The 21,084-nt window shown below is 54.9% G+C and overlaps 1 protein-coding gene across 2 annotated transcripts; it reads right to left on the bottom strand.

The window, feature by feature from the left end:
* Positions 1–219: 219 nt before the first annotated feature.
* On the bottom strand, positions 220–16,780 carry LOC122371232 (polycomb protein Asx-like). Of its 2 annotated transcripts, XM_043347386.1 has the most exons (11): positions 16,478–16,780; positions 9,103–9,252; positions 7,781–7,980; positions 6,902–7,017; positions 6,263–6,413; positions 5,254–5,560; positions 3,595–4,802; positions 3,197–3,352; positions 2,484–2,945; positions 1,969–2,101; positions 220–1,612 (listed from the first exon to the last, which is right to left on the bottom strand). In XM_043347386.1, exons 2-10 carry the CDS (start codon positions 9,248–9,250, stop codon positions 1,970–1,972), a joined length of 2,880 nt encoding a protein of 959 aa, XP_043203321.1. In that variant the 5' UTR covers positions 9,251–9,252; positions 16,478–16,780; the 3' UTR covers positions 220–1,612; position 1,969. The 2 variants fall into 2 exon arrangements, with proteins under 2 accessions (XP_043203321.1, XP_043203320.1); XM_043347385.1 differs by lacking the exon at positions 1,969–2,101.
* Positions 16,781–21,084: the final 4,304 nt, after the last annotated feature.

Genomic DNA, 21,084 nt, shown 5'->3' with positions numbered 1-21,084 from the left:
TAGGTGAGCGTTACGCGCCCGTCACACGAACCAGCCAATCCGCAGCGAGTGGTCCCGTTTGTGGGACGCAGTACAGCGTACTTGGATCGCTTGCTTCACGTGGTTTCGCGCTGCACCACCGACGCACGACTCGTTAAGTGCACGAACTGTCTCACACCGCACTGAGGGTTCCCCTAGCTCGATTTCGAGTTTCCTCGACGTCAGGTCAACACAACCCTCTGCGCACATCATATGTATTTTACAGATGGCGTTGAACATCTCCCGACGGTGAATGCAGTACAATAAATATCAGTGCACTATAAACAAAATACCCTTAACTGCATTAGGTAAAAAAGAACAAGATCAACGCCCGCACTGGAAAGCATGGGAACGCGCCGCGCGATAATGGGCCGCCGGACTCGGGGGCCAGTACACTCGGCCGGCTGACGCGCCGACCGCTGCTAAAACCACGCGCACTCACACAGCGAAGGCACTATCACACACGCCGGCGGCCGCGGGGATGCCTCGCGCCGCCGTCGGCAGTCGACTCGCCGCGCGCCGATCACCGGCACGCCAGACAGGTGGTGCAGACGGCCGGCTGCGGCGGACCCGGCATACAGTCGTCATGGCAGAACGCGCCGCACTTCTGACACATCACCATGGCCTTGAGGCTGCAGCCGCAGTCGCCGCCGCCGCCCGAGACCACCTTCACCATGGGCCGGCCGCCCGGCTGCAGGTGGAACATGGACTGGCCGGCCGAGACGGGCGCGGCCGCGGCGGCTGCCGCTGCAGCTGCGGCTGCGGCCGCCGCCGCCGCCCCGGCCGCCGTGGGGTTCGGAGAGTTCTGAATCTGCACCACCTGCTGGTTCAGACTGACATACTGCGTGGCGCCATTGTCCAACTGCGCCGGCCGGTAGGCGGTTACCGCCGGCGTCCACTGCCGCGGCCGCACAGACACGTTCTGATTCGGGTCCAGCATGAACCGCTGCTGCGGCACACCGGGCCGCTGCTGCTGCTGCTGCATCATAGACAGCTGCTGCTGCTGCTGCTGGGCGGCCAGCATCTGCTGCTGCCGCTGCTGCTGCATCTGCTGACTGATAAAGTGCTGCTGCTGTTGCTGCTGAACCATGAGATGCTGCTGCTGCTGCTGCTGCTGCTGTTGCACAGGCTGCTGTTGCTGCGGTACTTGCTGTTGTGGTTGTGGTTGTGGTGGCTGCTGCTGCTGCTGTACATGCTGAACATGTTGTTGCTGCTGCTGCTGTTGTACCTGTTGCTGCTGTACATGTTGTTGCTGTTGCTGAATTTGCTGCTGTTGAACCTGCTGCTGTTGCTGCTGCTGCTGTTGTCTCGCCTGCATCTGTTGCTGTTGCTGGAGCATCTGCTGGTGTGTGACCATCTGTTGCTGTTGCTGCTGCTGCTGTATGAACTGCTGGTGCTGCTGGTGCTGTAGGAGCTGGTGCTGCCCGGCCGGCTGGGAGGTCAGCTGGGTCAGCTGCACGGCGCCGCCCGTGGAGCTGGGCCGGGCCAGTCGGTGGAGCACGGTCGGCGGCCGGTCGGGCGGGGCGCTGGACGCCCGTGGTGACTCGAGGACAGGTCGCATCACCAGCACCGTCTTACCGCTGCTGTCAGTCATCTGAGCGGGCGCACGGACACGGAAACATGTCAGACACTGTCACACACGGACACACAGGTCACACGGGGACACACAGACGCGGTTCAAGTGAGGCACTAGCACATACTCAAAGCACAAGACTCATGAGGCCGTTCGGCACAAAAGCATAGGGCCTCACGGAAAAGGAACGTCCACTGGCAATCTCAGAACCCCAGTTTTCAGTCACAGCACACAACGATCGTGCACTTTTGATCATTGTACTGTATTGACAGCACACAAACTTACTGTGTTTCTCGACAGGTTACGCAACACCAAGCATGAAATGACCTAAAGACGGCCTTCATAATCTCGTTTGCGTCCTAACCAGCTCGCCGTACCTTAGCGTTTTCGTTTGCGCTCAGTCGGTCGGAAGGAGGCGCGACATCCGACACAGAGTCGGCATGGATCCGAGGACCAGGCCGAGTGGGAGCGGGCCCGCTTCCGGGAGAGGCGGGTCGAGCGGCGCGGCGGCTGACGGGACGGTGCGGATGGAGAGGGAGGGGAGTGGGGTGGAAATGGGGAGGGAGAGAGAAACCGAGAAACGGAGGTCAGCGCGGAAAAAACGGCAGGTACAAAACAAAAGTTGGACAGCAGGACGCCACCGATATTCGTTGATCAGGTCAGAATTGCGACCGGAAAAGCGGCGAAGGTTGGCATCGAGGATTGAAGGGTAAACTTCTGTGCATCTTCACAGTTTACAATTACGGTAGTAGTTGTATGTTAGGGATGAGTGTTCGTTGCTCTTTCAGGAACATTGGGGAAAATGACAGAAGCTGGAAGACTGATGCGAGCAAATCCCATATACCCCAAACCCCAATCGATCAGCGTGAGCCCGCGCCGCCGGTAATCTCACCTGGTAGACCTTCTGTTTGCCGCGGACGAGCAGGTCCTTCCGCAGCACCACGGTTCCGTTCTCGCCCAGTTCTCCGAGCACCAGCGGCGCGGCCTGCTCCTGACTGACAGCCACCGTCCCGGGCGGCGCGGCCGGCGGCGGGGTGGCCGTGTGGCCGCCGCCGCCGGCCGCCGGCATCGCCACCACGCGCGTGGCCGTGAACACCTTCTGGCCGGGCACCTGGACGTACTTGACCTGCATGGCGTGCGGCGCGGCCGATACGGCGGCGGCCGCGGAGGGGGCGGTCGAGCGCCGGCCGGCCGGGCCGCCGCGCTCCGCCAACAGCGCCGGCAGCGGTTTGAGCTGCGCCTGCAGCTGAGCGCGGTTCTGCGACTTGTTGATGACCGCCTGGCAGATCTGGTAGGAGCGCTCCAGGTTCACCGTACCCGCCGGCGGACGGGCCGCCTTACCCGCTTTGCCGGCCTGCCGGTGCAGAGAATGTGGCGTCTAAGAGAGATCCGGGGACCAAAACATCACATTAGAAGATTCACACATTACTGCATAGGGAACACAACGGGAACACAACTGAGAACACGCCCTAGTTGGGTCCCTAACTATTGAGAGAAAACTTAAGTATTATTGAGAAGATGCGAGAATGAGCAATTACGACAGCACAGCATTACGCCAATTACCCCCAGCCCGACACACAAATAACACCTGACACTTTCACTGACCTGCCCACGTCCCTTCCCCTTGGTGCGCAGCTGTGCGGCGGGCGCGGCCGAGGTCTGGGGCCGGGGCTGAGCGCCCGCCGTGGCCGGCAGAGGCAGGGTACCGGCCAGGGCCACCGGCTGGGGCTGGCCGGCAGACACCGCCAGCGCCGGCCGCACCTGAAGGAAACGAGACATACACTCAGCTTAGAGTGCTACGGTCACGAGCACATAAGCAAAAACACAGAAGACAGGCAGAGACGTCAAAACGGGAAGAAGAAAGCGGAGTCCGAAGACGTTGAGCCACTGCGTTGACGCTAACTGTAATACCATTTAAGAAACACAAAGTAACATTCGTCTCATTCAGCCGAATAAGCAAAGAAACTAAATCGAAACACCAGCAGGGACCCGAGCCCTCTTACCTGCTGCTGCTGCAGCGGAACTGCCGGCTGGGACTGGGCTGGTTGCTGTGTCTGTTGCTGCTGCTGGGCAGGGGGCGGCACCGGCGCCAGCTGCTGCTCGGCCGCCGGCTGCTGCTGTGCTGCCTCAGAGACCACCGGCTGCGGCTGCTGGGCGGCAACACCTGACATCGCTGTCACCGCCGTGGAGACCGCCGGAGCCGGGACTGAGGCGGCGACCGGAGCTGGAGCGGCAGACGACACCGCCACGGCAGCGGCAGCGGCAGCAGCAGCGGCAGGGGAGGGGGTGGCAGACGCTGCCGGCGACGGCGGCGACCGGTGCGGCGCGGCCGGGACCGCCGCTGGGGCCGGTGATGTGCTCGGCGTCACCAGAGGCGTCACTGTGACCTCCTCCTGCCGAGCCGGAGACACCACCGCTGGGGTAACTGACGGCGGGGTATCGCTCTCCATCCCATCCACAGCCTCTGACACGGCTGGGGCCTGCACGGCCAGGGCCGGAGCCGGCGCCGGACCGGGCACCGGCACTATCGTTACCCGCTGTTCCTCTTCGTCCTCATCTTCTCCCTCCTCTCCGTCCTCCTGCTCGGTGGGGGAGGTGGGCCGGTCGGGCGGCCGTCCCGCCGCGGTCTGCAGCTCCACCGTAACGGGCTCGGCCGCCGCCGCCGCCGCCGGGGGCTCCTCCTCCGTGCCCTGTTCGCCGCCTATCTCGCTGGCCGGAGAGGAGGGCTCCGAGTTGGCCGTCGTGATCGAGATGGTGGTGATGAGCGGGTCAGCCGGCGCGGCCCTCTCCGCGCCGCTCGGTCCCCCGGCGGAGCTCACACCGACCGGCAGCAGGGACACGCCGACATCGGCCGGCGGCGGGGTCGGCGGCGGAGAGTCCCTGCGTCCGGCGGCGCGCGGGGCCGCCAGAGGAGTCAGCTGCACCCGCGGCGGACTGTCGGGCGCCGGCGGGGTGCCGCACACCGACCCGGCCACAAACACGGCCACCTCGGCGGCCGCCTCCTCCGGCTCCTCTTCCTCGTCCTCCTCCTCCTCCACCTGCTCCATCATCCTCTCCAGTTCCTCCTCCTCGGGCTCCTCCTCCTCGCCGACGTCGTCCTCGTCCTCCTCGGCTGGAGGAAGCTCGTCCTCGGTCCGACCCGAGTCGTCCGCTTCCTCAGTCGGAGACCACGTGGTAGACTCGAGAGACACGTCGTTGGGGGAGCTCCATTCTGCGGGGGGAGAGGGAGGGAGGGTAGGTCGCACATCATGTACTTTCTGTCACGGCGGACTATCGTGGGAAAATCAGATACGCACTGGGAAGAGAATGAGTAAAATGCCGCTGACGCATTCAGAGTAATGGTAAATTTGAGCAGTTGAATCGATACGCACAGCTCCAACTCTGCGAAGACATACGACGCATTTATCGCGCGAGCCGTCTCATATGCGAAAGCTCATGACGTTGGCGGCAAAAGTCTGTACGCTACGATGCTTCCTTAGCACTCCCCTTACTCAATCTATTTGGATGCTTCCCAGAGACGCCTTCTTGACTCTTACCACACAAAGTTGGTTACGCGACGATCGGTTTGATGCAACAATGAAAGACGGTATTACAGTATGGAACAGCACGTCTATAACGCATCTGTTTCCCCATCTCCCACCTACCGCCGCCCCTGAACCCACCTTCGTCCTCGGCGCCAGCCGTCCTCTCGGCTGACTCTGGCGGCGGCGTGGCCCACGACCTCTTTGGCTTCACTTCAGGTACGGACGGGGCGGCGGCCGAGCCGCTGGGGGCGCTGCTCGCTGCTGCCGCCGCCGAGACGGGGACGGCCGCCGGGGCGGTGGTGGCGGCGGCGGCTGGTAGGACAGCGGCGGCGGCGGCGGCGGGCACCGGCGGCAGGGCGGTGCCGAGCACCGACTGGGCGTCACGCGTCACCGGACTGCCGGAGCGGCGCGGCCGCCGGCCCCAAACCGGCTCAAAGTTCCGCGCCTGTGGCACACGCACAAAGAGGGACAGAGTCAGAGAAGTGTGCGACGATGGATAAACAGAAATCAACGCGGAACATATTGCAGAGCGCTCTACGGTAAAGAAGCGACAGTGGCATCAGCAAAAACAATGTCAAGTTTCAACGCGTTACAACTGATGGTCGAGCACGTTGCATGCGAATGACAGCTACTAAAAGCCCAAACAAAACCAGCAGGATGATTAAACCATCTGACATTCCCTTGCAGTTCAGCGGATTCGGTAAATTTCAATCCGGGAGTTATGCCATCGTAACTGTTGGAGACTTTCCGCGTCACGTCATCAATATGACCTAACTTCTGACGTTAGTGGCTCGGCTATTCCCAGAAAATTCAGCTATCAAATGGCAGGGCTCGTCCCAGAGAAATCATTAGTCGTTTGAATGCCCGCTGGGGGTCATAGAGAACGCACCAGCGACCAAGTCAGATAAATTACGCACTCAGTATTTACGCGGTCAGCACACAAGGCTCCCGGCGACTTGCTCAAATAGTCTCACAAACAATCACTTTACCTCTCACCAAAAGCACTGTCACTTTTCCTCAAATCGTTCCGCACTATACTCAACCAAGCTGCAAACCTCATCGCCACAGAGCACCAACCTTCCCTCCTGCCCCTTTCCTCTCCACCCCTCCCCATTCCCCGTCTCCGCTGGGACGGCGCAATTCTCACCTTCCAGGGGTCCAGCCGGCGCCGCATCATGTCCACGTCTGCGCGGTACTTGTGCTGGTTCTCGTGCGTGAACTCACCCCGCCTCAGTCGCTCCTGCCACTGCTGACAGGCGCGAGCCAGGAACTCGTTGTTGAGGCTCGCGCCGCCCAGTCTGCCGGAAGGAGAATACAGAGTTAGAAATTATGGGGCCATGGATGTTTGGAGTTTGCCAACAAACTATGATGGGGGCGAGCAACAATGGAGGAAGCGGCAGCGGTGTTGGGCCAAGGTAAAGTGAGGTACAATTTATCGCATGCACACAGTTTGCACCACACAGAGCATGACATATTGGGAAAGTTAAGGGCTTTGTTGGATAATCCAGTGAAACCACTTAGCTTTATTGCCTGGGAGATCCAAATATGGGGCATCCAGACCCAGGCAATGAGAACCATCGGAACATCCCATTCCCGACATCGACTTCCCGATAGGGAATATTTCGAAATCTTCGATGTTTGTTGCCAAAGCTGGCACTAAAGGGGTGCTTCAGTACTAAGAACCGTTACAACCACCAACCCTCAGTGTTCAGCACTTTGCAGCACTCTGTCGCTGCCGAATCCAACACATAATCTCGGAAGAACCGTCGCCCGTATCCCAACTCACTTCATGGTCCCGTCTGAGCCGCTGGGCCCGTCGGCGTCTGGCAGCATCTTGGCCAGCTGCAGCTGGTACAGCGACGGCAGCCGGCAGAAGGCCGACCGGCTCAGCAGAGACTTTACCTGCGAGTGAACGAATCAGATCAGTTAGACAGAAAGTCAGAGTAACGGAGAGCGACGCCAGCCGGCAGAACGCCGATCGGCTCAGTAGAGACTTCACCTGCGAGTGAACAAGCAGGTGAAGTAAGGTGGGGAGTCAGAGTAGCGGAGAGGATGCAGGGAGAGAAGAGAACACACCGACTCAGAAGATACTTCACCTGCCGCGGGTGAACGCGACGGATCAGTTGGAAAGGGGGTCAAAGTAGCGAGACGGAGAGCCATGGATGGAAGTGAGGGACGGGCCAGATGAGAGGGATTTAGAGATCAATCGCAGCGATAAACAGGGAGCTGGCATGGTCGACTCTTACAAAACCCGTACGCCTTGGATGCAGGGCTGCATTAAACGCATTACAACTGCCGCTTGATAACATGGTATAAGTGCAAACGGTAATGGACAGAACACCATGGCGTGTCTGATATCTGCAAGAGCAGACTCTAGAACACAGTGCAGAGTATAATCACCCAGCAACTGAATCATTTCGTGACAACAAACATGACTCCTGTAATTAACAGCCCTGCATTACTGGCGGGATGATTTACTCTGCGAGGCCCTGCTGAGACTAACAACCTCCCAGAGTACCAGCAAACAAATAACGGACATTATCTACGACACAACCCAGGAACGGGCAGCGCTATGCTTCCAACCATAACAACCCAAGGCGAGGAAATCCCACAGATACTGATCGTAACCAAAGAGCCAAGAATCGACGGTCGCCGTGTCACTGACCTGCACTCTGGTGAGGATGCTGTCCGGCGTCTCCAGGTCAATGACCCCCTCCTGGGTCTGTTTCAGCTGAGCGGCGTTGGAGAGTTTTCGGGCACGTCTCTGGCGGGGCCGGCGGCCGAGCGCGCGCAGAATCTGCTGCATCTTGCTGGTGGCCTCTGTACCGGCTGGGGTACGGATCACCAGGGGCTCACCGCCGGCCGCTGGGGGGGGGGGGGAGGGGCGGGGTGGTCAGAGAAGAGCCACAGAGGCGGCTGGTACACGGACCACTAGAATACCGGTGCGCGGGGGAGAGGCGGACATACAGCATCCAGAGTCGGTGGTTTTGGTTCATTAGTTGCATGACGTTCGTGGAATAAAGATCGTGCGATAGAATGGACCAAATACGGAAAATGGCATTCATCATTTTACGGAACAATACCTACGTCTTTCGCAATTCGGAAGCCTCCCAATACGCTTCCATGAAGCATCCTAAGGTGCCTCCCATCTTAAGGTGATCTTCCAAACACTGTTCACGGCGCCCCTAGCCCTCTACATCAGATGTCAGCTCGAAGTATCGTGACTTGCATCCGATACATTCATCCGTCTCCCAATACATCTTCTCTTGGGACCCCTGGTACTGACATGTTACGTAACAGAGGCACAGGCAGCATTACAAGTACCTAACTGCCGTTCGTACATACACTATACAGTCTAGTGTCGTCGTTGTATAGTTATACAACCAATGATCATTGACCACTATTCACCATCGAACTGTCATGGCAACACATCATCACATCAGCAGACAAAGATCATTAGCTACTTATTTGGCTGAGTAATACGCTAAACGAATTGCACGGCAATAATCATATGTTTATTGGGCTCCATAGCGCGCTGACAGTAACGTCGTTTTTACACAAATCGATCACCGCTAGTTCGCAGAGATAAATGACTGATCAGCGTGAGCCGCAATGACCCCTGGCTTCGGAGGCTCTCGATTTATGGCGGTGCTGATGATGAGAGCCGCTAGTTAGCATCACGACCTTTGTGGAAAACAAAGGTCATGCTTCCACAATCCACAAGTAACTCTACATAAGTCATAAAGCGCGCAGTATTTTGGTCGAAAATAACTTGGTGGCTGCTGATGCGATCCTCATTGGAATGTATTGCTATTAACTACAGCCTGCGAGCCTCACTTGCGAGCACCGCTATACCTACGGCGACTCCGGGCCCTCACTCAATGGCGTGGCGGCTGCTGGTGCGAGCAATGAGCATCATCTGCCTGTGGAGTAACTGTAGCTCACAGTGCTCTCAGCTGAGCGCCTACCTGTGTCTGCATCCCTCACCTGAGTGGGTGGCTGCGGCCGGCGCGGCGGGTGCGGCCGGCGGCGCCACCTGCAGCTGGCGCATAGACAGCGGCGCCGGCGCCGACACCGGCTCCTGGCCGGTGGCCCGCCGGCGCCGCTTCTCCGGCAGGCGCGGCTCCGTCTCCATCTCTGAAATAGGGGCACAGGGGGACGCTCAGCACACACTGTGACAGCACAGACCGCCCCCTTCTCCGGCAGTCGCGGCTCCGTCTCTGTAGTAGAGGCACAGAGGGGGTCGCTCAGCCATGGAAAAACAGGCAAAGACGGCCGCTAAGGACACAAACGGCCGCTCAGGGCACAATGAACAGCACAAATGGACACTTGGGCACACAACAAACAGCACAGATTAACTCAATCACACATTCTAACAGATAAAACAACCACCGAATAGGGGGTGATCCTGAGCAATCAAAAGGTGATGCTAATGTGATCTGATGCTAAATGGTCAGTTATGACCATTTTTATGTGGTACTTTTGGTGAGGGAGAACACACACAACATGACCACTTGAAACTTAAAAGTATCTCATTGTCAGCTAAAACCTTGCAGAGAGGAAGGACTGATCAATAATAGACGTTAACATGATGATCTTGAGATTTGGTGGGTAGGTAGCAATAACTTCCTTTTTAGCAATTTAGGGCCATTTTGGTTAATTTCAACAGTAGTGAATGGCATAGAATGTAGTGGATACATGACAAATATGTTAGGATTTTACACTCACAAATGGGCTGTGCTTACCACACACATACTCCCTAAAAATCACATTTGGTTATCAACCAAAATCATCCTTTGGATCTTTAGGCAATATCCACCTTCTATAAATCCTTGAAATTCTATAAACCCTTCTATCATTGAATGTATGCCTAATGAACTCTACCTTACACAGATACTTGAGGTAAATAAACTATCAAAAACAAGGGCGTAATCACTCCTAAAAAAATGGGCTGGAAATAACTCCCTCCGGGGGCGGCATTAAATGCCAAGGGAAGGGCGGCACTTATGTTTCGAGAGCCAGAGGTGAGTACTTGAGGGCATTTACAGTGTCGCTGTTGTGTGTCAAATTCTTGCGCTTTGTGAAATACGAACAATAATCAGCAGTCAACTGACTACACGTTATAAGGGGCAGACGCAGATAACACGCCACAGCTCTGGTGTTCGAGATATTGGTACTTTATGCGGTAGATATGCATGCGTAAGATGGGTGGTCAGCCCGCTGCTAGCAGTTTGACTTTGCTACTACGCACCGGATTGATAAATGATAGGCACACTCTTCAATAGTTCACTTCATTCAGGTGAGTTCAATTGCAATGGGATCTGACCATGGGCGTCGAAAGCGGGGGGGGGGGGGGGCTCAGCGGTCTCTAAGAGCCCTTACCGGCCTCAGGGCCCTTACCGGCCAGAGCGTCCTAACCAGCCTGAGGGGCCTTACCGGTCCATTAGGTTAGGGGCCAGCTCTAGGGGCCCCAGGCCACACCCGTCTGTGACGGTCCCACACCAATTTCTTTGAGGGCCCCATAATGGCGACTGATAGCCCTCACCGGCGCCTCTGAGGGCCTAAACAGGTCCCGAAGGTCCCCCACACGGGCACGAGGGGCCCTGTGGCGCCAATTGGCCGTTGAGGGTTTACTGACCATATTTCTGGTCATATTTCGACTCAGAAGTGCCCCACAGGGCTCGTAAGGACATCCCATGGGCCCCTGAGTAGCCACACTAAGTTCTCCATAAAGGCCCTACGCCAGCGTCTGAGTGTCCCTTGCTGGCTTCTGAGGGCCCTTACCGGCCTATTACGGGCCACCTCTAGTGGCCTCGAACCCGCCTGTGATAGCCCCTCACAAATTTCTGAGGGCCCCATGACGGCGACTCTGAGGGCCCTCACCGGCGCCTATGAGGTCCCAAACCGGCGTATCTGAGGGTCCCACCCCACCCCCACCCCCCAACTCTGACGGCCTACACTAGTGTCTCTAAAGGCCCTGTATCGGCGGTCCTACGGGCCCCACACCAGTGGCTCTGACGGCCTCACACTGGTGACTCGGAGGGTACCAGCAGCGTCTGAGAAAACCATGCCGGTGTTTAAGGACCCCACAGGGCTCCTCAAGGCACCACCGACTTCTGAAATCCCCTTGTCGGCTTATGAAGGGTCCACAACAGCAGCTCGCGCCTCTGATGACCCTGTGTCTCTGAGCGACTCCACATTGGCGCCTGTGAAGGGCTTCACCGGCGACTGTGCAGGTCCTACACCGGCGCTTCTGAGTGCCCCCACACTGCCACCTCTGAGGGCCCCATACCAGTGCTTCTGAGGGCCCCACGCTGGCACTCCTGAGGGCCCCACACCGTGCCTCTTTAGGACCTTTATCAGCGGCTCTGAGGACCCAACATTGGCGCCTCTGAGGGCCCCACCGGCGTTTGAAAGTATTGTGCCGGTCTCTAAGGACCCCACAGAGCTTCTGAAGGTATCGCCGGCCTATGAGAGCCCTTTGCTGGCCTGAGGGCCCCTTGTTGGTCTCTGAGAGCCCCCTACCGGCTTGTAGGGGGTTCAGACCAGCAGCTCTAGCCTCTATGGGCCCCACATTCGTCTGTGACGGCCCCACACCAGTGTCTCTGAGGGCCCACAACGGCGCCTGTGAGGAACCTCACTGGCGTCTCTCAGGGCCTCACACTAGCACTTCTGAGGGTCCACACCGGCACCTCTTTAGCCTCAGTCAGCAATAATACCTCTGAGGACCCCACAATAATGCTTCCGAACCGGTCCTACCGAAGGCACCACTTAACCCTCGCCCGTATCAGTATAGGGGGGGGGGGGTCGAACGGAGCCCCCCCCCCATGGTTTTTCGCGAATAATCGCGTAAAAAGCGGCGGATCGTGATGAAACTGTCAGTACCCTCGCGTTAATCAATTTTACACCTACCCTGAAAATTTCATGACCCTGACCTTAAAGGGACCCTCCCACCTTCAAAAAAGTTTATGAATTGGCATGAAAGTGATGTCGCTCGGTTCAGAAAGAGCGAAAACGAATATCTACCGAATTTCACCGAAAAATATTCACCGGTTTTCAAGATATTAGACTTTTACTTTTGTTTACTTTTTGGGATCTCCGCTGTTCCTAGCGACTTTATTTGGAAGCAATAGTTTGGCAGCTGAAAGTGCGGCACTTGTTGCGCGCAAAGCAGCATATACCACCGCGTGCTACAAAACGTTTTAGTCAAACATTTAAAAATCGTTAGATATCTGCGCTGACGTCACACATTCAGAGGGGTATTCCTATGCATTAGCCCCTCTGAATCAAAATGCTGCAATTTTGAAATTCAATATTTCCGATTTAAGGCATTTCTCGATGTTGTGAGTGCCGAAACCGGTAATTGTGAGCCAGGGACCCCATTTTGGCTATCTCAACTCAAATCTAATGTTAAGGTGGGAGGGTCCCTTTAATGACCTTTGACCTGTGACCTACTTTTCGAGACCATGTTTGGCCGGAATCGCGATTCGACTGATGTCGGCTCGCATTAGCCGCGCGTTTGCAGTCTTTTCGTGGCTTCAAACTTTCAAACATGGGATATGATGTTGCTCCCATGCATTAGGGTGGGTGTCAAGGTCACCGGAAGGTCAGGTCAGGTCATTGACCTTTGATGACCTCGGTTCACTTTTTCGAGTTTTACATGTTTCTAGGCTAGGTTTTTGGAGCTGAATTCGAATTTAGCAACCATTTGAACATTTACGAAGTAGTTTTGGTGCCTTCGTAACATGTTACGAAGCTGTCAGATGCGGTTGCTACCTACTACGAATACCCGGCAAAACCCTTACTGGTTGACCTGACCTAACCTGACTCGACCTGTCCTCAATGCATTAAGACATCATCTATGATCATAACTAACATGATATTCGTAATCAGCACCCTAAAAACCCCATAATAACCACGTTTTACGACGTTCTAACTGGTCCCGATTTTCCCGACTTTTGGGTCATTGACCTGACCTGGAAGGTCAACCGATGACCTAGGACCTTAAAATTGGGTATCATCGGCTTTCTCTTGTCACGGGCAACACGCTCGTTTTTCCGCGAAGCTCTAGGCCGATCAGGGGGGAAACGGCAAGGGGGGGCCAACGGACCCCCCCCCCTTATACGTTCGTGGCTGGAAAACACCAATATGGGCGAGGGTTAAGTCCTAATATCACCTCGCTAAGCTTCAATCCCATACCGGCCTTCGGGAGGCACCACGCCAGTGCACTCACTGCCCCACACGAGCAACTGTAAAGGCTTCACACTGACCTCTCTTGAGTCTCACACCGGTGCCTTCCTCTGAGGGTCCCATACCGGCTCATTGCCCACGGCCCGGCCACTCACCGGTGATGCTGAGAGTCCTCACCGGTGACTCTGAGGGTCCTACACTGAAGAGTCTGGAAGCCCCCACCAGCTTCTAAGAGCACCACGCGACGCCGGCCTCTGAGGGTATCACGCCAAAACCTCAACGGACCACACACCCGCCTGTGAGAGCACCACGCCGACGCCTCTGAGAACCTCAAAGGGCTTGACCAGTGCATCTCTGAGGGCGTAACACTGGCATTTTAAGGCACCACGCTGGTCTTTGGGTGCCCAACGCACAGGCCTTCTGAAAGCAGTACGCAACTTTTAAGCAGCCACGCTTAACTCTCAGAGCCCCACACCGGCCTCTGATGGCCCCTAAGCTTTCGAGCCTGCCTAAAGAGGACCCATTCCAGGCGTGACCCTGCAGGACGGGATCCAGCCAAAGACCTCACCCACTCAAGGGCCCCACAGTAGAGTGTAGACCGAGGACTCTTTCAAGTGCTCAGCTTTACTCTTGAGTCTTGCTGCGCGCTCAGGGCACTACTCGTTGGCTCGGAATGTTTACATCAAGCAATCACACAGGGCCATTTCGCGACTTCGATGGTTGTTTGCGATCAGAGCGTCTCACCTGACGCTCTCATGGGCTGAATTCGCATAGGCGAATCCCTTAGACTTATCGAGCCCAAAATGTAACACTTTGTGTTGGGCAGCATACAGAGCCCGCCAAAACGTGCGCACGTCCTTCATTTGCGCACGTTAAGAGTAGCAACCAAACTGTGATATCTTGCCATGGAATTATGAATCCCCCGGTCCGCACGATGTTCATTGTTCACCTATCGGAGACGTTTCAGCACAATTCGCCAAGTCAATGCGTAGTTATTATATGTAAACAGCAGCAATTTAAGCACCCCTGACTGAGCTATCGCAAATATTCGCCAGGGTTAGGGGCGAAAACGCCCCCCTCCCCCGGGCCAGCGAGGGCTAGCATTCCGGGGAGAGGTGGCACAGCGCCTGACGAGAGCAGCACAGACGGCGATGGAGCGTTATAGGGAGGGGCGAATCATTAAACGTTTTGACGCATTCTGGGAAGGGGAGGCGCGTAAGGGCAGAAAGGCGTCTGGGGACGGGCGGCACGTAGCGGCGGCAAGGTGCCTTGGGAGGGTGGCGCCGACTGCGATAGAGCATTGTGGGGAGTGGCGGCTTGTTGAGGGCGGCGGGGTGTTGTGGCGAGGGGCGGCACATAGTGGGCGCCAAGATACTCTGGGGAGGGCGGCAAGGCGTTTATGGAGGGCGGCACAGACGGTGGTAAAGCGTTGTGGGGAGGGGCGGCACATTGGAGCGGCGGGGTTTGTGGTGAGGGGCGGCACATAGAGGGCGCCAAGGCACTTCGGGGGGTGGGGGCACATATGGCGATAGAGCATTGGGGGGGGGGGCGGCTTATTGAGGGCGGCGGGAAGTTGTGGCGAGGGCAGCACATAGAGCGCCGAGGTACTCTGGGGAGGGCGGCACAGACGGCGATGAGCTATATGCGGAAGGGCGGCACATTGAGTGCGGCGGGGTTCTGTGAGGGGCGGCACATAGAGAGCTCCGAGGAACTTGAGGGGAAGTCGGTGCGGAGGGGCGGAAGGACATCTGGGAGGGGCGGCATGTAGAGGGCACCTAGTTATTTTAGTGAGGAGCGGCACGTTGAGGTCAGGCGTATGGTGGACCGAGCAGTGCCGTTTTTTTCTTGGTTTTGAAGTCCGCGAGTCCCGCAATTGCAGACTTCCTCTACCGGGGGCGGCATTTCAGCATCCCAAAAATGGGCTGGAATTTCCAGCGTTCCAGCGCGGTGGTTACGCCCATGATCAAAAAACCTATCTATCCATGATCCCAGATGACAATGACAGATTCCATTTCCACACATTCCATTCTTAGGAAGCAATGTATCAAAATTCAGTACACAATATACATGCAATAAGTCTTCACTAGGTAATCTAGCTGTTAGAGGATTTATGGCATGTAGAATCATTTTCATAGCTTTCATTTTTATGTCCAATTATATAGGTATCAAAATAAAACTTCTTCAGAGTAAATATTTGAGTTATACTAAAATTCTCATTACAACCTGAATATAATTTTGGTACCAATGACAACACTTTTAATGAAGTATTTGAGCTATATCAGAAGAAAAAATAATATAATTCCATTTAAAATGTCGGTAAATGTCAAGTTTAAGTCCTAAGAAGATTTCATTGATAAATTTTTCATATTTTTACATTATTTGACATCCTGAATCCAAAAATGATACTCATATGTCTCGCAAATAAAAGAAAACAACATAATCAAACCTGACCTAACCTTACCTACTTACCTATAACCTACCAACCTACAACCTACAAACCTACCCTAACCTAACCTAACCTACAAACCTACCTACCTACAACCTAAAACCTACAAACCTACAACCTAACCTAACCTAAAACCTAAAATTTTTGCTGTTTCATATTCGTATCAACAGCGTCACAATTGTAGTTAGGACCTAAACTTGACATATACCAAAATGTCTTCTTAATTGTTCACTGAACTTAAGAAATGATTATTGTAAATACACACCCAATAATTGTTCTACAAACCATCACCTTCCAAAATGTCTACATAGTGCATAAACATGCTTGTGTATACCAGTAGGTATGAATGGGTATGAACATGCTTGTGTACATCAATAGGCAAAACAAACAAATCATACAGCATATCTAAAACTGTGAAGACTCAACAACATCAGTGAAGAAAGGATAATCAGGACATTAAGGTTTCAGTCTCGGACTGGATAAGATGTACACAGCTCAACACAAAAAAAAATAACCTTGACTGGCAGATCTTATTTTATAAAATTGGGAGAAAACATTATTGTGTCTTAAAGCATACAAATAACACAAAATTGCAGGATAGAATAATGGTAGAAAATTTAATAAACCGTTTCATAGCTTTCAATGTACGGTTTTCCTCAACCTGGGCAAAGCTAGCAATACAAAACAAAACAATTGTTAGCTTCTAAAACATGGATAAACAATTACCTTGAAATGCTGGCTGTCTATTGAGGTAATACCTCAGATTTCATCTTATACTCCGATCATCAAAATTTCACTCAAATTGGAAACACATGCACCAGGATTTCTATAACGCAGCTGATACAATTATGATCCCTTTTCAAAGAGATACAGTTCACATGAGCAGTCTTGACACCCTTGCAGCTTCAAAAAAAAAACACCACATCCAAACAAGACTCTCCACTTCAATCGCTAAAATTAAACGATATTGAACATCAATCGCAAAAAACAACAAATCTCATCACAAGGTCCACGCCATCTTGAATTTCTACGAATGTGTCCGTTGGTGCTTACAAAAATTGGCAGTAGATGGCAGGGCTAAAAGTACGGTACGTCCGTCAAACTAGCAGCGAGCAGCGAGCAGCGAGTCCAGCAGCGAGAAACGGGCCATCCCGATTTAGCTGAAATTTGGCTCACAGAGCCTTCTCAGCACGCTGATTCCGAAAATCATGGTCTCTAGGGTGGAAATATTGACCGTTCTCGAGATAGAACCCTCTAAAGTTCTTACCATCCATGACCGGGCCATCCCGATTTGGCTGAAAATTGGCTCACAGAGCCTTCTCAGCACGCTGATTCCGAAAATCATGGTCTCTAGGGTGGAAATATTGACCGTTCTCGAGATAGAACCCTCTAAAGTTCTTACCATCCATGACCGGGCCATCCCGATTTGGCTGAAAATTGGCTCACAGAGCCTTCTCAGCACGCTGATTCCGAAAATCATGGTCTCTAGGGTGGAAATATTGACCGTTCTCGAGATAGAACCCTCTAAAGTTCTTACCATCCATGACCGGGCCATCCCGCTTTGGCTGAAAATTGGCTCACAGAGCCTTCTCAGCACGCTGATTCCGAAAATCATGGTCTCTTGGGTGGAAATATTGACCGTTCTCGAGATAGAACCCTCGCAGCGAGTCCAGCAGCGAGAAACGGGCCATCCCGATTTGGCTGAAAATTGGCTCACAGAGCCTTCTCAGCACGCTGATTCCGAAAATCATGGTCTCTAGGGTGGAAATATTGACCGTTCTCGAGATAGAACCCTCTAAAGTTCTTACCACCCATGACCGGGCCATCCCGATTTGGCTGAAAATTGGCTCACAGAGCCTTCTCAGCACGCTGATTCCGAAAATCATGGTCTCTAGGGTGGAAATATTGACCGTTCTCGAGATAGAACCCTCTAAAGTTCTTACCATCCATGACCGGGCCATCCCGATTTGGCTGAAAATTGGCTCACAGAGCCTTCTCAGCACGCTGATTCCGAAAATCATGGTCTCTAGGGTGGAAATATTGACCGTTCTCGAGATAGAACCCTCTAAAGTTCTTACCATCCATGACCGGGCCATCCCGATTTGGCTGAAAATTGGCTCACAGAGCCTTCTCAGCACGCTGATTCCGAAAATCATGGTCTCTAGGGTGGAAATATTGACCGTTCTTGAGATAGAACCCTCTAAAGTTCTTACCATCCATGACCGGGCCATCCCGATTTGGCTGAAATTTGGCTCACAGAGCCTTCTCAGCACGCTGATTCCGAAAATCATGGTCTCTAGGGTGGAAATATTGACCGTTCTCGAGATAGAACCCTCTAAAGTTCTTACCATCCATGACCGGGCCATCCCGATTTGGCTGAAAATTGGCTCACAGAGCCTTCTCAGCACGCTGATTCCGAAAATCATGGTCTCTAGGGTAGAAATATTGACCGTTCTCGAGATAGAACCCTCTAAAGTTCTTACCATCCATGACCGGGCCATCCCGATTTGGCTGAAAATTGGCTCACAGAGCCTTCTCAGCACGCTGATTCCGAAAATCATGGTCTCTAATGTGGAAATATTGACCGTTCTCGAGATAGAACCCTCGCAGCGAGAAACGGGCCATCCCGATTTAGCTGAAATTTGGCTCACAGAGCCTTCTCAACACGCTGATTCCGAAAATCATGGTCTCTAGGGTGGAAATATTGACCGTTCTCGAGATAGAACCCTCTAAAGTTCTTACCACCCATGACCGTGTCGTACTGCGCTGTGGGTAGCGCGTGGCTGGACGGACGGTCTGTGACAACCTATTGATCTGTGGCTGATCTATTAGAGTGTCCGTCCGAGAGCCGTACGACGGCTGACAGAGCCTGGGGGTCGCGAACTGGTGTGGTAACCGTTACGCCCACCTGGGACGCCCGAGTCGGTACGGCACTTGCGGTGTCGTAACCGGATCGGCGGGAACCAGCAGAACGCTGTTGGACCGGCGGTGAAAGTCGGAACCGAGCACTCGCCCACCAGTGGGGCGTCTGGTCGAGCAGGTCTACCCGCTAAGGCAGCCTGAGCACGAACCAGTGGCAGGGTCCGATCAATGACCGTGGTCCGACCAGGGTGTCAGCGCAATGGCCAGTCAGAGGCGTCTTTAAGGGCGCGGAAGCCCACCTCGGTCGACTGTGGCCGGTGCAACCTAGTCAGGTCGTTTGTGTGAATCTCCGTGTTCTTCCCTCGCCTCAGAGTAGCCGCTCTTCTCCAAATGCCCGAGCCGTTTTCTATGTGTATTTGTCTTGTAGCGAACAGCAGAGTCGAGAAACGAATTGACAATGTCGCCGAAAACCGCGGTCACATGCTGGCCGTTCCTAGTACTACCAATATGCCCGCAGGCGCGGCGAGAGACAAGCTTAACGTATGAGTCACCGTCCGGCTGCCGGGAGAGCCCCTACCGCGACCTTTGCTCACAGTCACAGGACTTCCTGCGCAAACCTTGGATTCTTCGATATTCACGCACCAGTTCGACGCTTCACGTCAGTTAGCGCACGGTGTCCTCACTGAGCTCCAGGGTCGTCCATGGACGACCTTGGTCGCTAACTTTGAGTAAGCCTTCAGCTCTTTTTGCTCTATGTGACTGTAGGTAGGTCATCTAGGATAACTGCTCAGTCCGGGGGAAACCTAGCGGTGATAACGAACCGGACTATTTATCTTTGCCTGTAACAGACCCCGATCATGGCCATGGACTCGACCGGACCGCCTCCAGGGGCGCGTCTCCCACCCGACCTTGACCCACCAGAAGGCCGCGCTCTCATCCTGATGAGCCGGCCTGATGGCACTCCACTGCGAGGGAACCCGTTCGCCATCATCAGGGAAATCCGCTCGATCTGTGACTCGGAAGTCGAAAAAACCAAACAACTCGGATCTGGCAAAATTCTCATCTCGACCTTCAACAAAGACCAAAGCTCTGCCCTTCTCTCCTGCCAAACCATGCTCGGAAAACCTGTTTCGGCTGTTCTTGCAACCAACCTGATGTCATCGCAGGGTCTCATTCACTGTCCGGACCTCAGCGACCTCTCTGACGAAGAGCTCCTCACCGAACTAGCCCCGCAGGGTGTTATCGAGGTGCAGAGGCTCAAATCCAAGGACCGAACTCCAAACCCCCTGATTCGACTTCGCTTTAAAGGACTCGATCTCCCAAGAAAGCTCCTCTGCGGGTACCTCTCCGTCCCTGTTCGACCCTGGATCCAGCTGCCAAGGCAATGCCGTAGGTGCTGGAAGCTAGGCCACTCCATGCGCTCTTGCCGACGAAAAGAGACAGTCTGCGGGCAGTGCTCTGCCAGGGACAGCCACCCCACAGGTGACTGTACCTCGGTCCCAAAGTGCCCTCTCTGCTCTGGTCCACACCCAGCATGGGACCGAAACAGCTGCCCCGTCTGGAAAACCACCAAACGAGACACTCGAGAGCGAGCGCCATTCCAACCCCCGCCGCTCAACTCCACAGCTTGGCCTCCACTTGAGAGTCAGCACCGAACGATGCAGCCCCCTCCGGCTCGCACAGACGCCTCTGTCCAGACAGATGGTGAGGTCATGGCCCCTAAGGCGACCGCAGTCCCTGTTCAGACCCAGACCGAGACAGCCAGCTCTCAGACGACCGACGCCAGCACCCAAACGACCAAACTGACCACCTTCGACTCGACCTCTCAAACTCGACCCGCCCGACTGGTCTCTGCCGAAGTCCAGACTGACACCCCCGACTCACCGACACCAACCACGGACCCCGACGACTTCGGCTGCTCTCGAAGCAGGCCGTTCACCCGAGGCTACACGGCGAGCTTCCAGCCTGACAGCCCCCGAAACGACACCGACGATCCCGATCCAGACCTGATCCCGAAGAGACGTCCCAGGGGTGAGATCCCTCCACCTGACATCGGGTCGCTGAAGTTTGAGTACGCCAGCGGCAGGCGACTTTCCTACCCTCCCTCCACCCTCTACTGGTTTGACCATGAAATCCGACTATACGACCTTGACCTTCGCCCAGAATCCAAAGCGTACAGGGCAGCCGTGGCTGGCTTCTATTTTGACGGACCCCCTCACCACGGACGCCGTATCTTCCTTCAGAGAATTCCTCCAACGGGTAACCACTAGCCCTACCAACATCGCTGCCTAGGAGTCGAGCTATGCCTCACGGCTACTCCTCCAGAGCCACCAAATTCCAGTCAAAGTTGTACCCCTGAGACGGGCGGGACATGACTGGGGCACCCGGGTCACACCGGCTGCCATAACCCGCTGGCTGTCTCACTCGGTAGGCCGGTTTTTATTTTGGCCGATCCCTGCGAACAGCCTGCG

The sequence above is a fragment of the Amphibalanus amphitrite genome, unplaced genomic scaffold (assembly GCF_019059575.1).
Source record: "Amphibalanus amphitrite isolate SeventyFive unplaced genomic scaffold, NRLGWU_Aamphi_draft 001219F_arrow, whole genome shotgun sequence".
NCBI lineage: Eukaryota > Metazoa > Arthropoda > Thecostraca > Balanomorpha > Balanidae > Amphibalanus > Amphibalanus amphitrite.
This window is presented reverse-complemented; position numbering and strand designations above follow the sequence as displayed.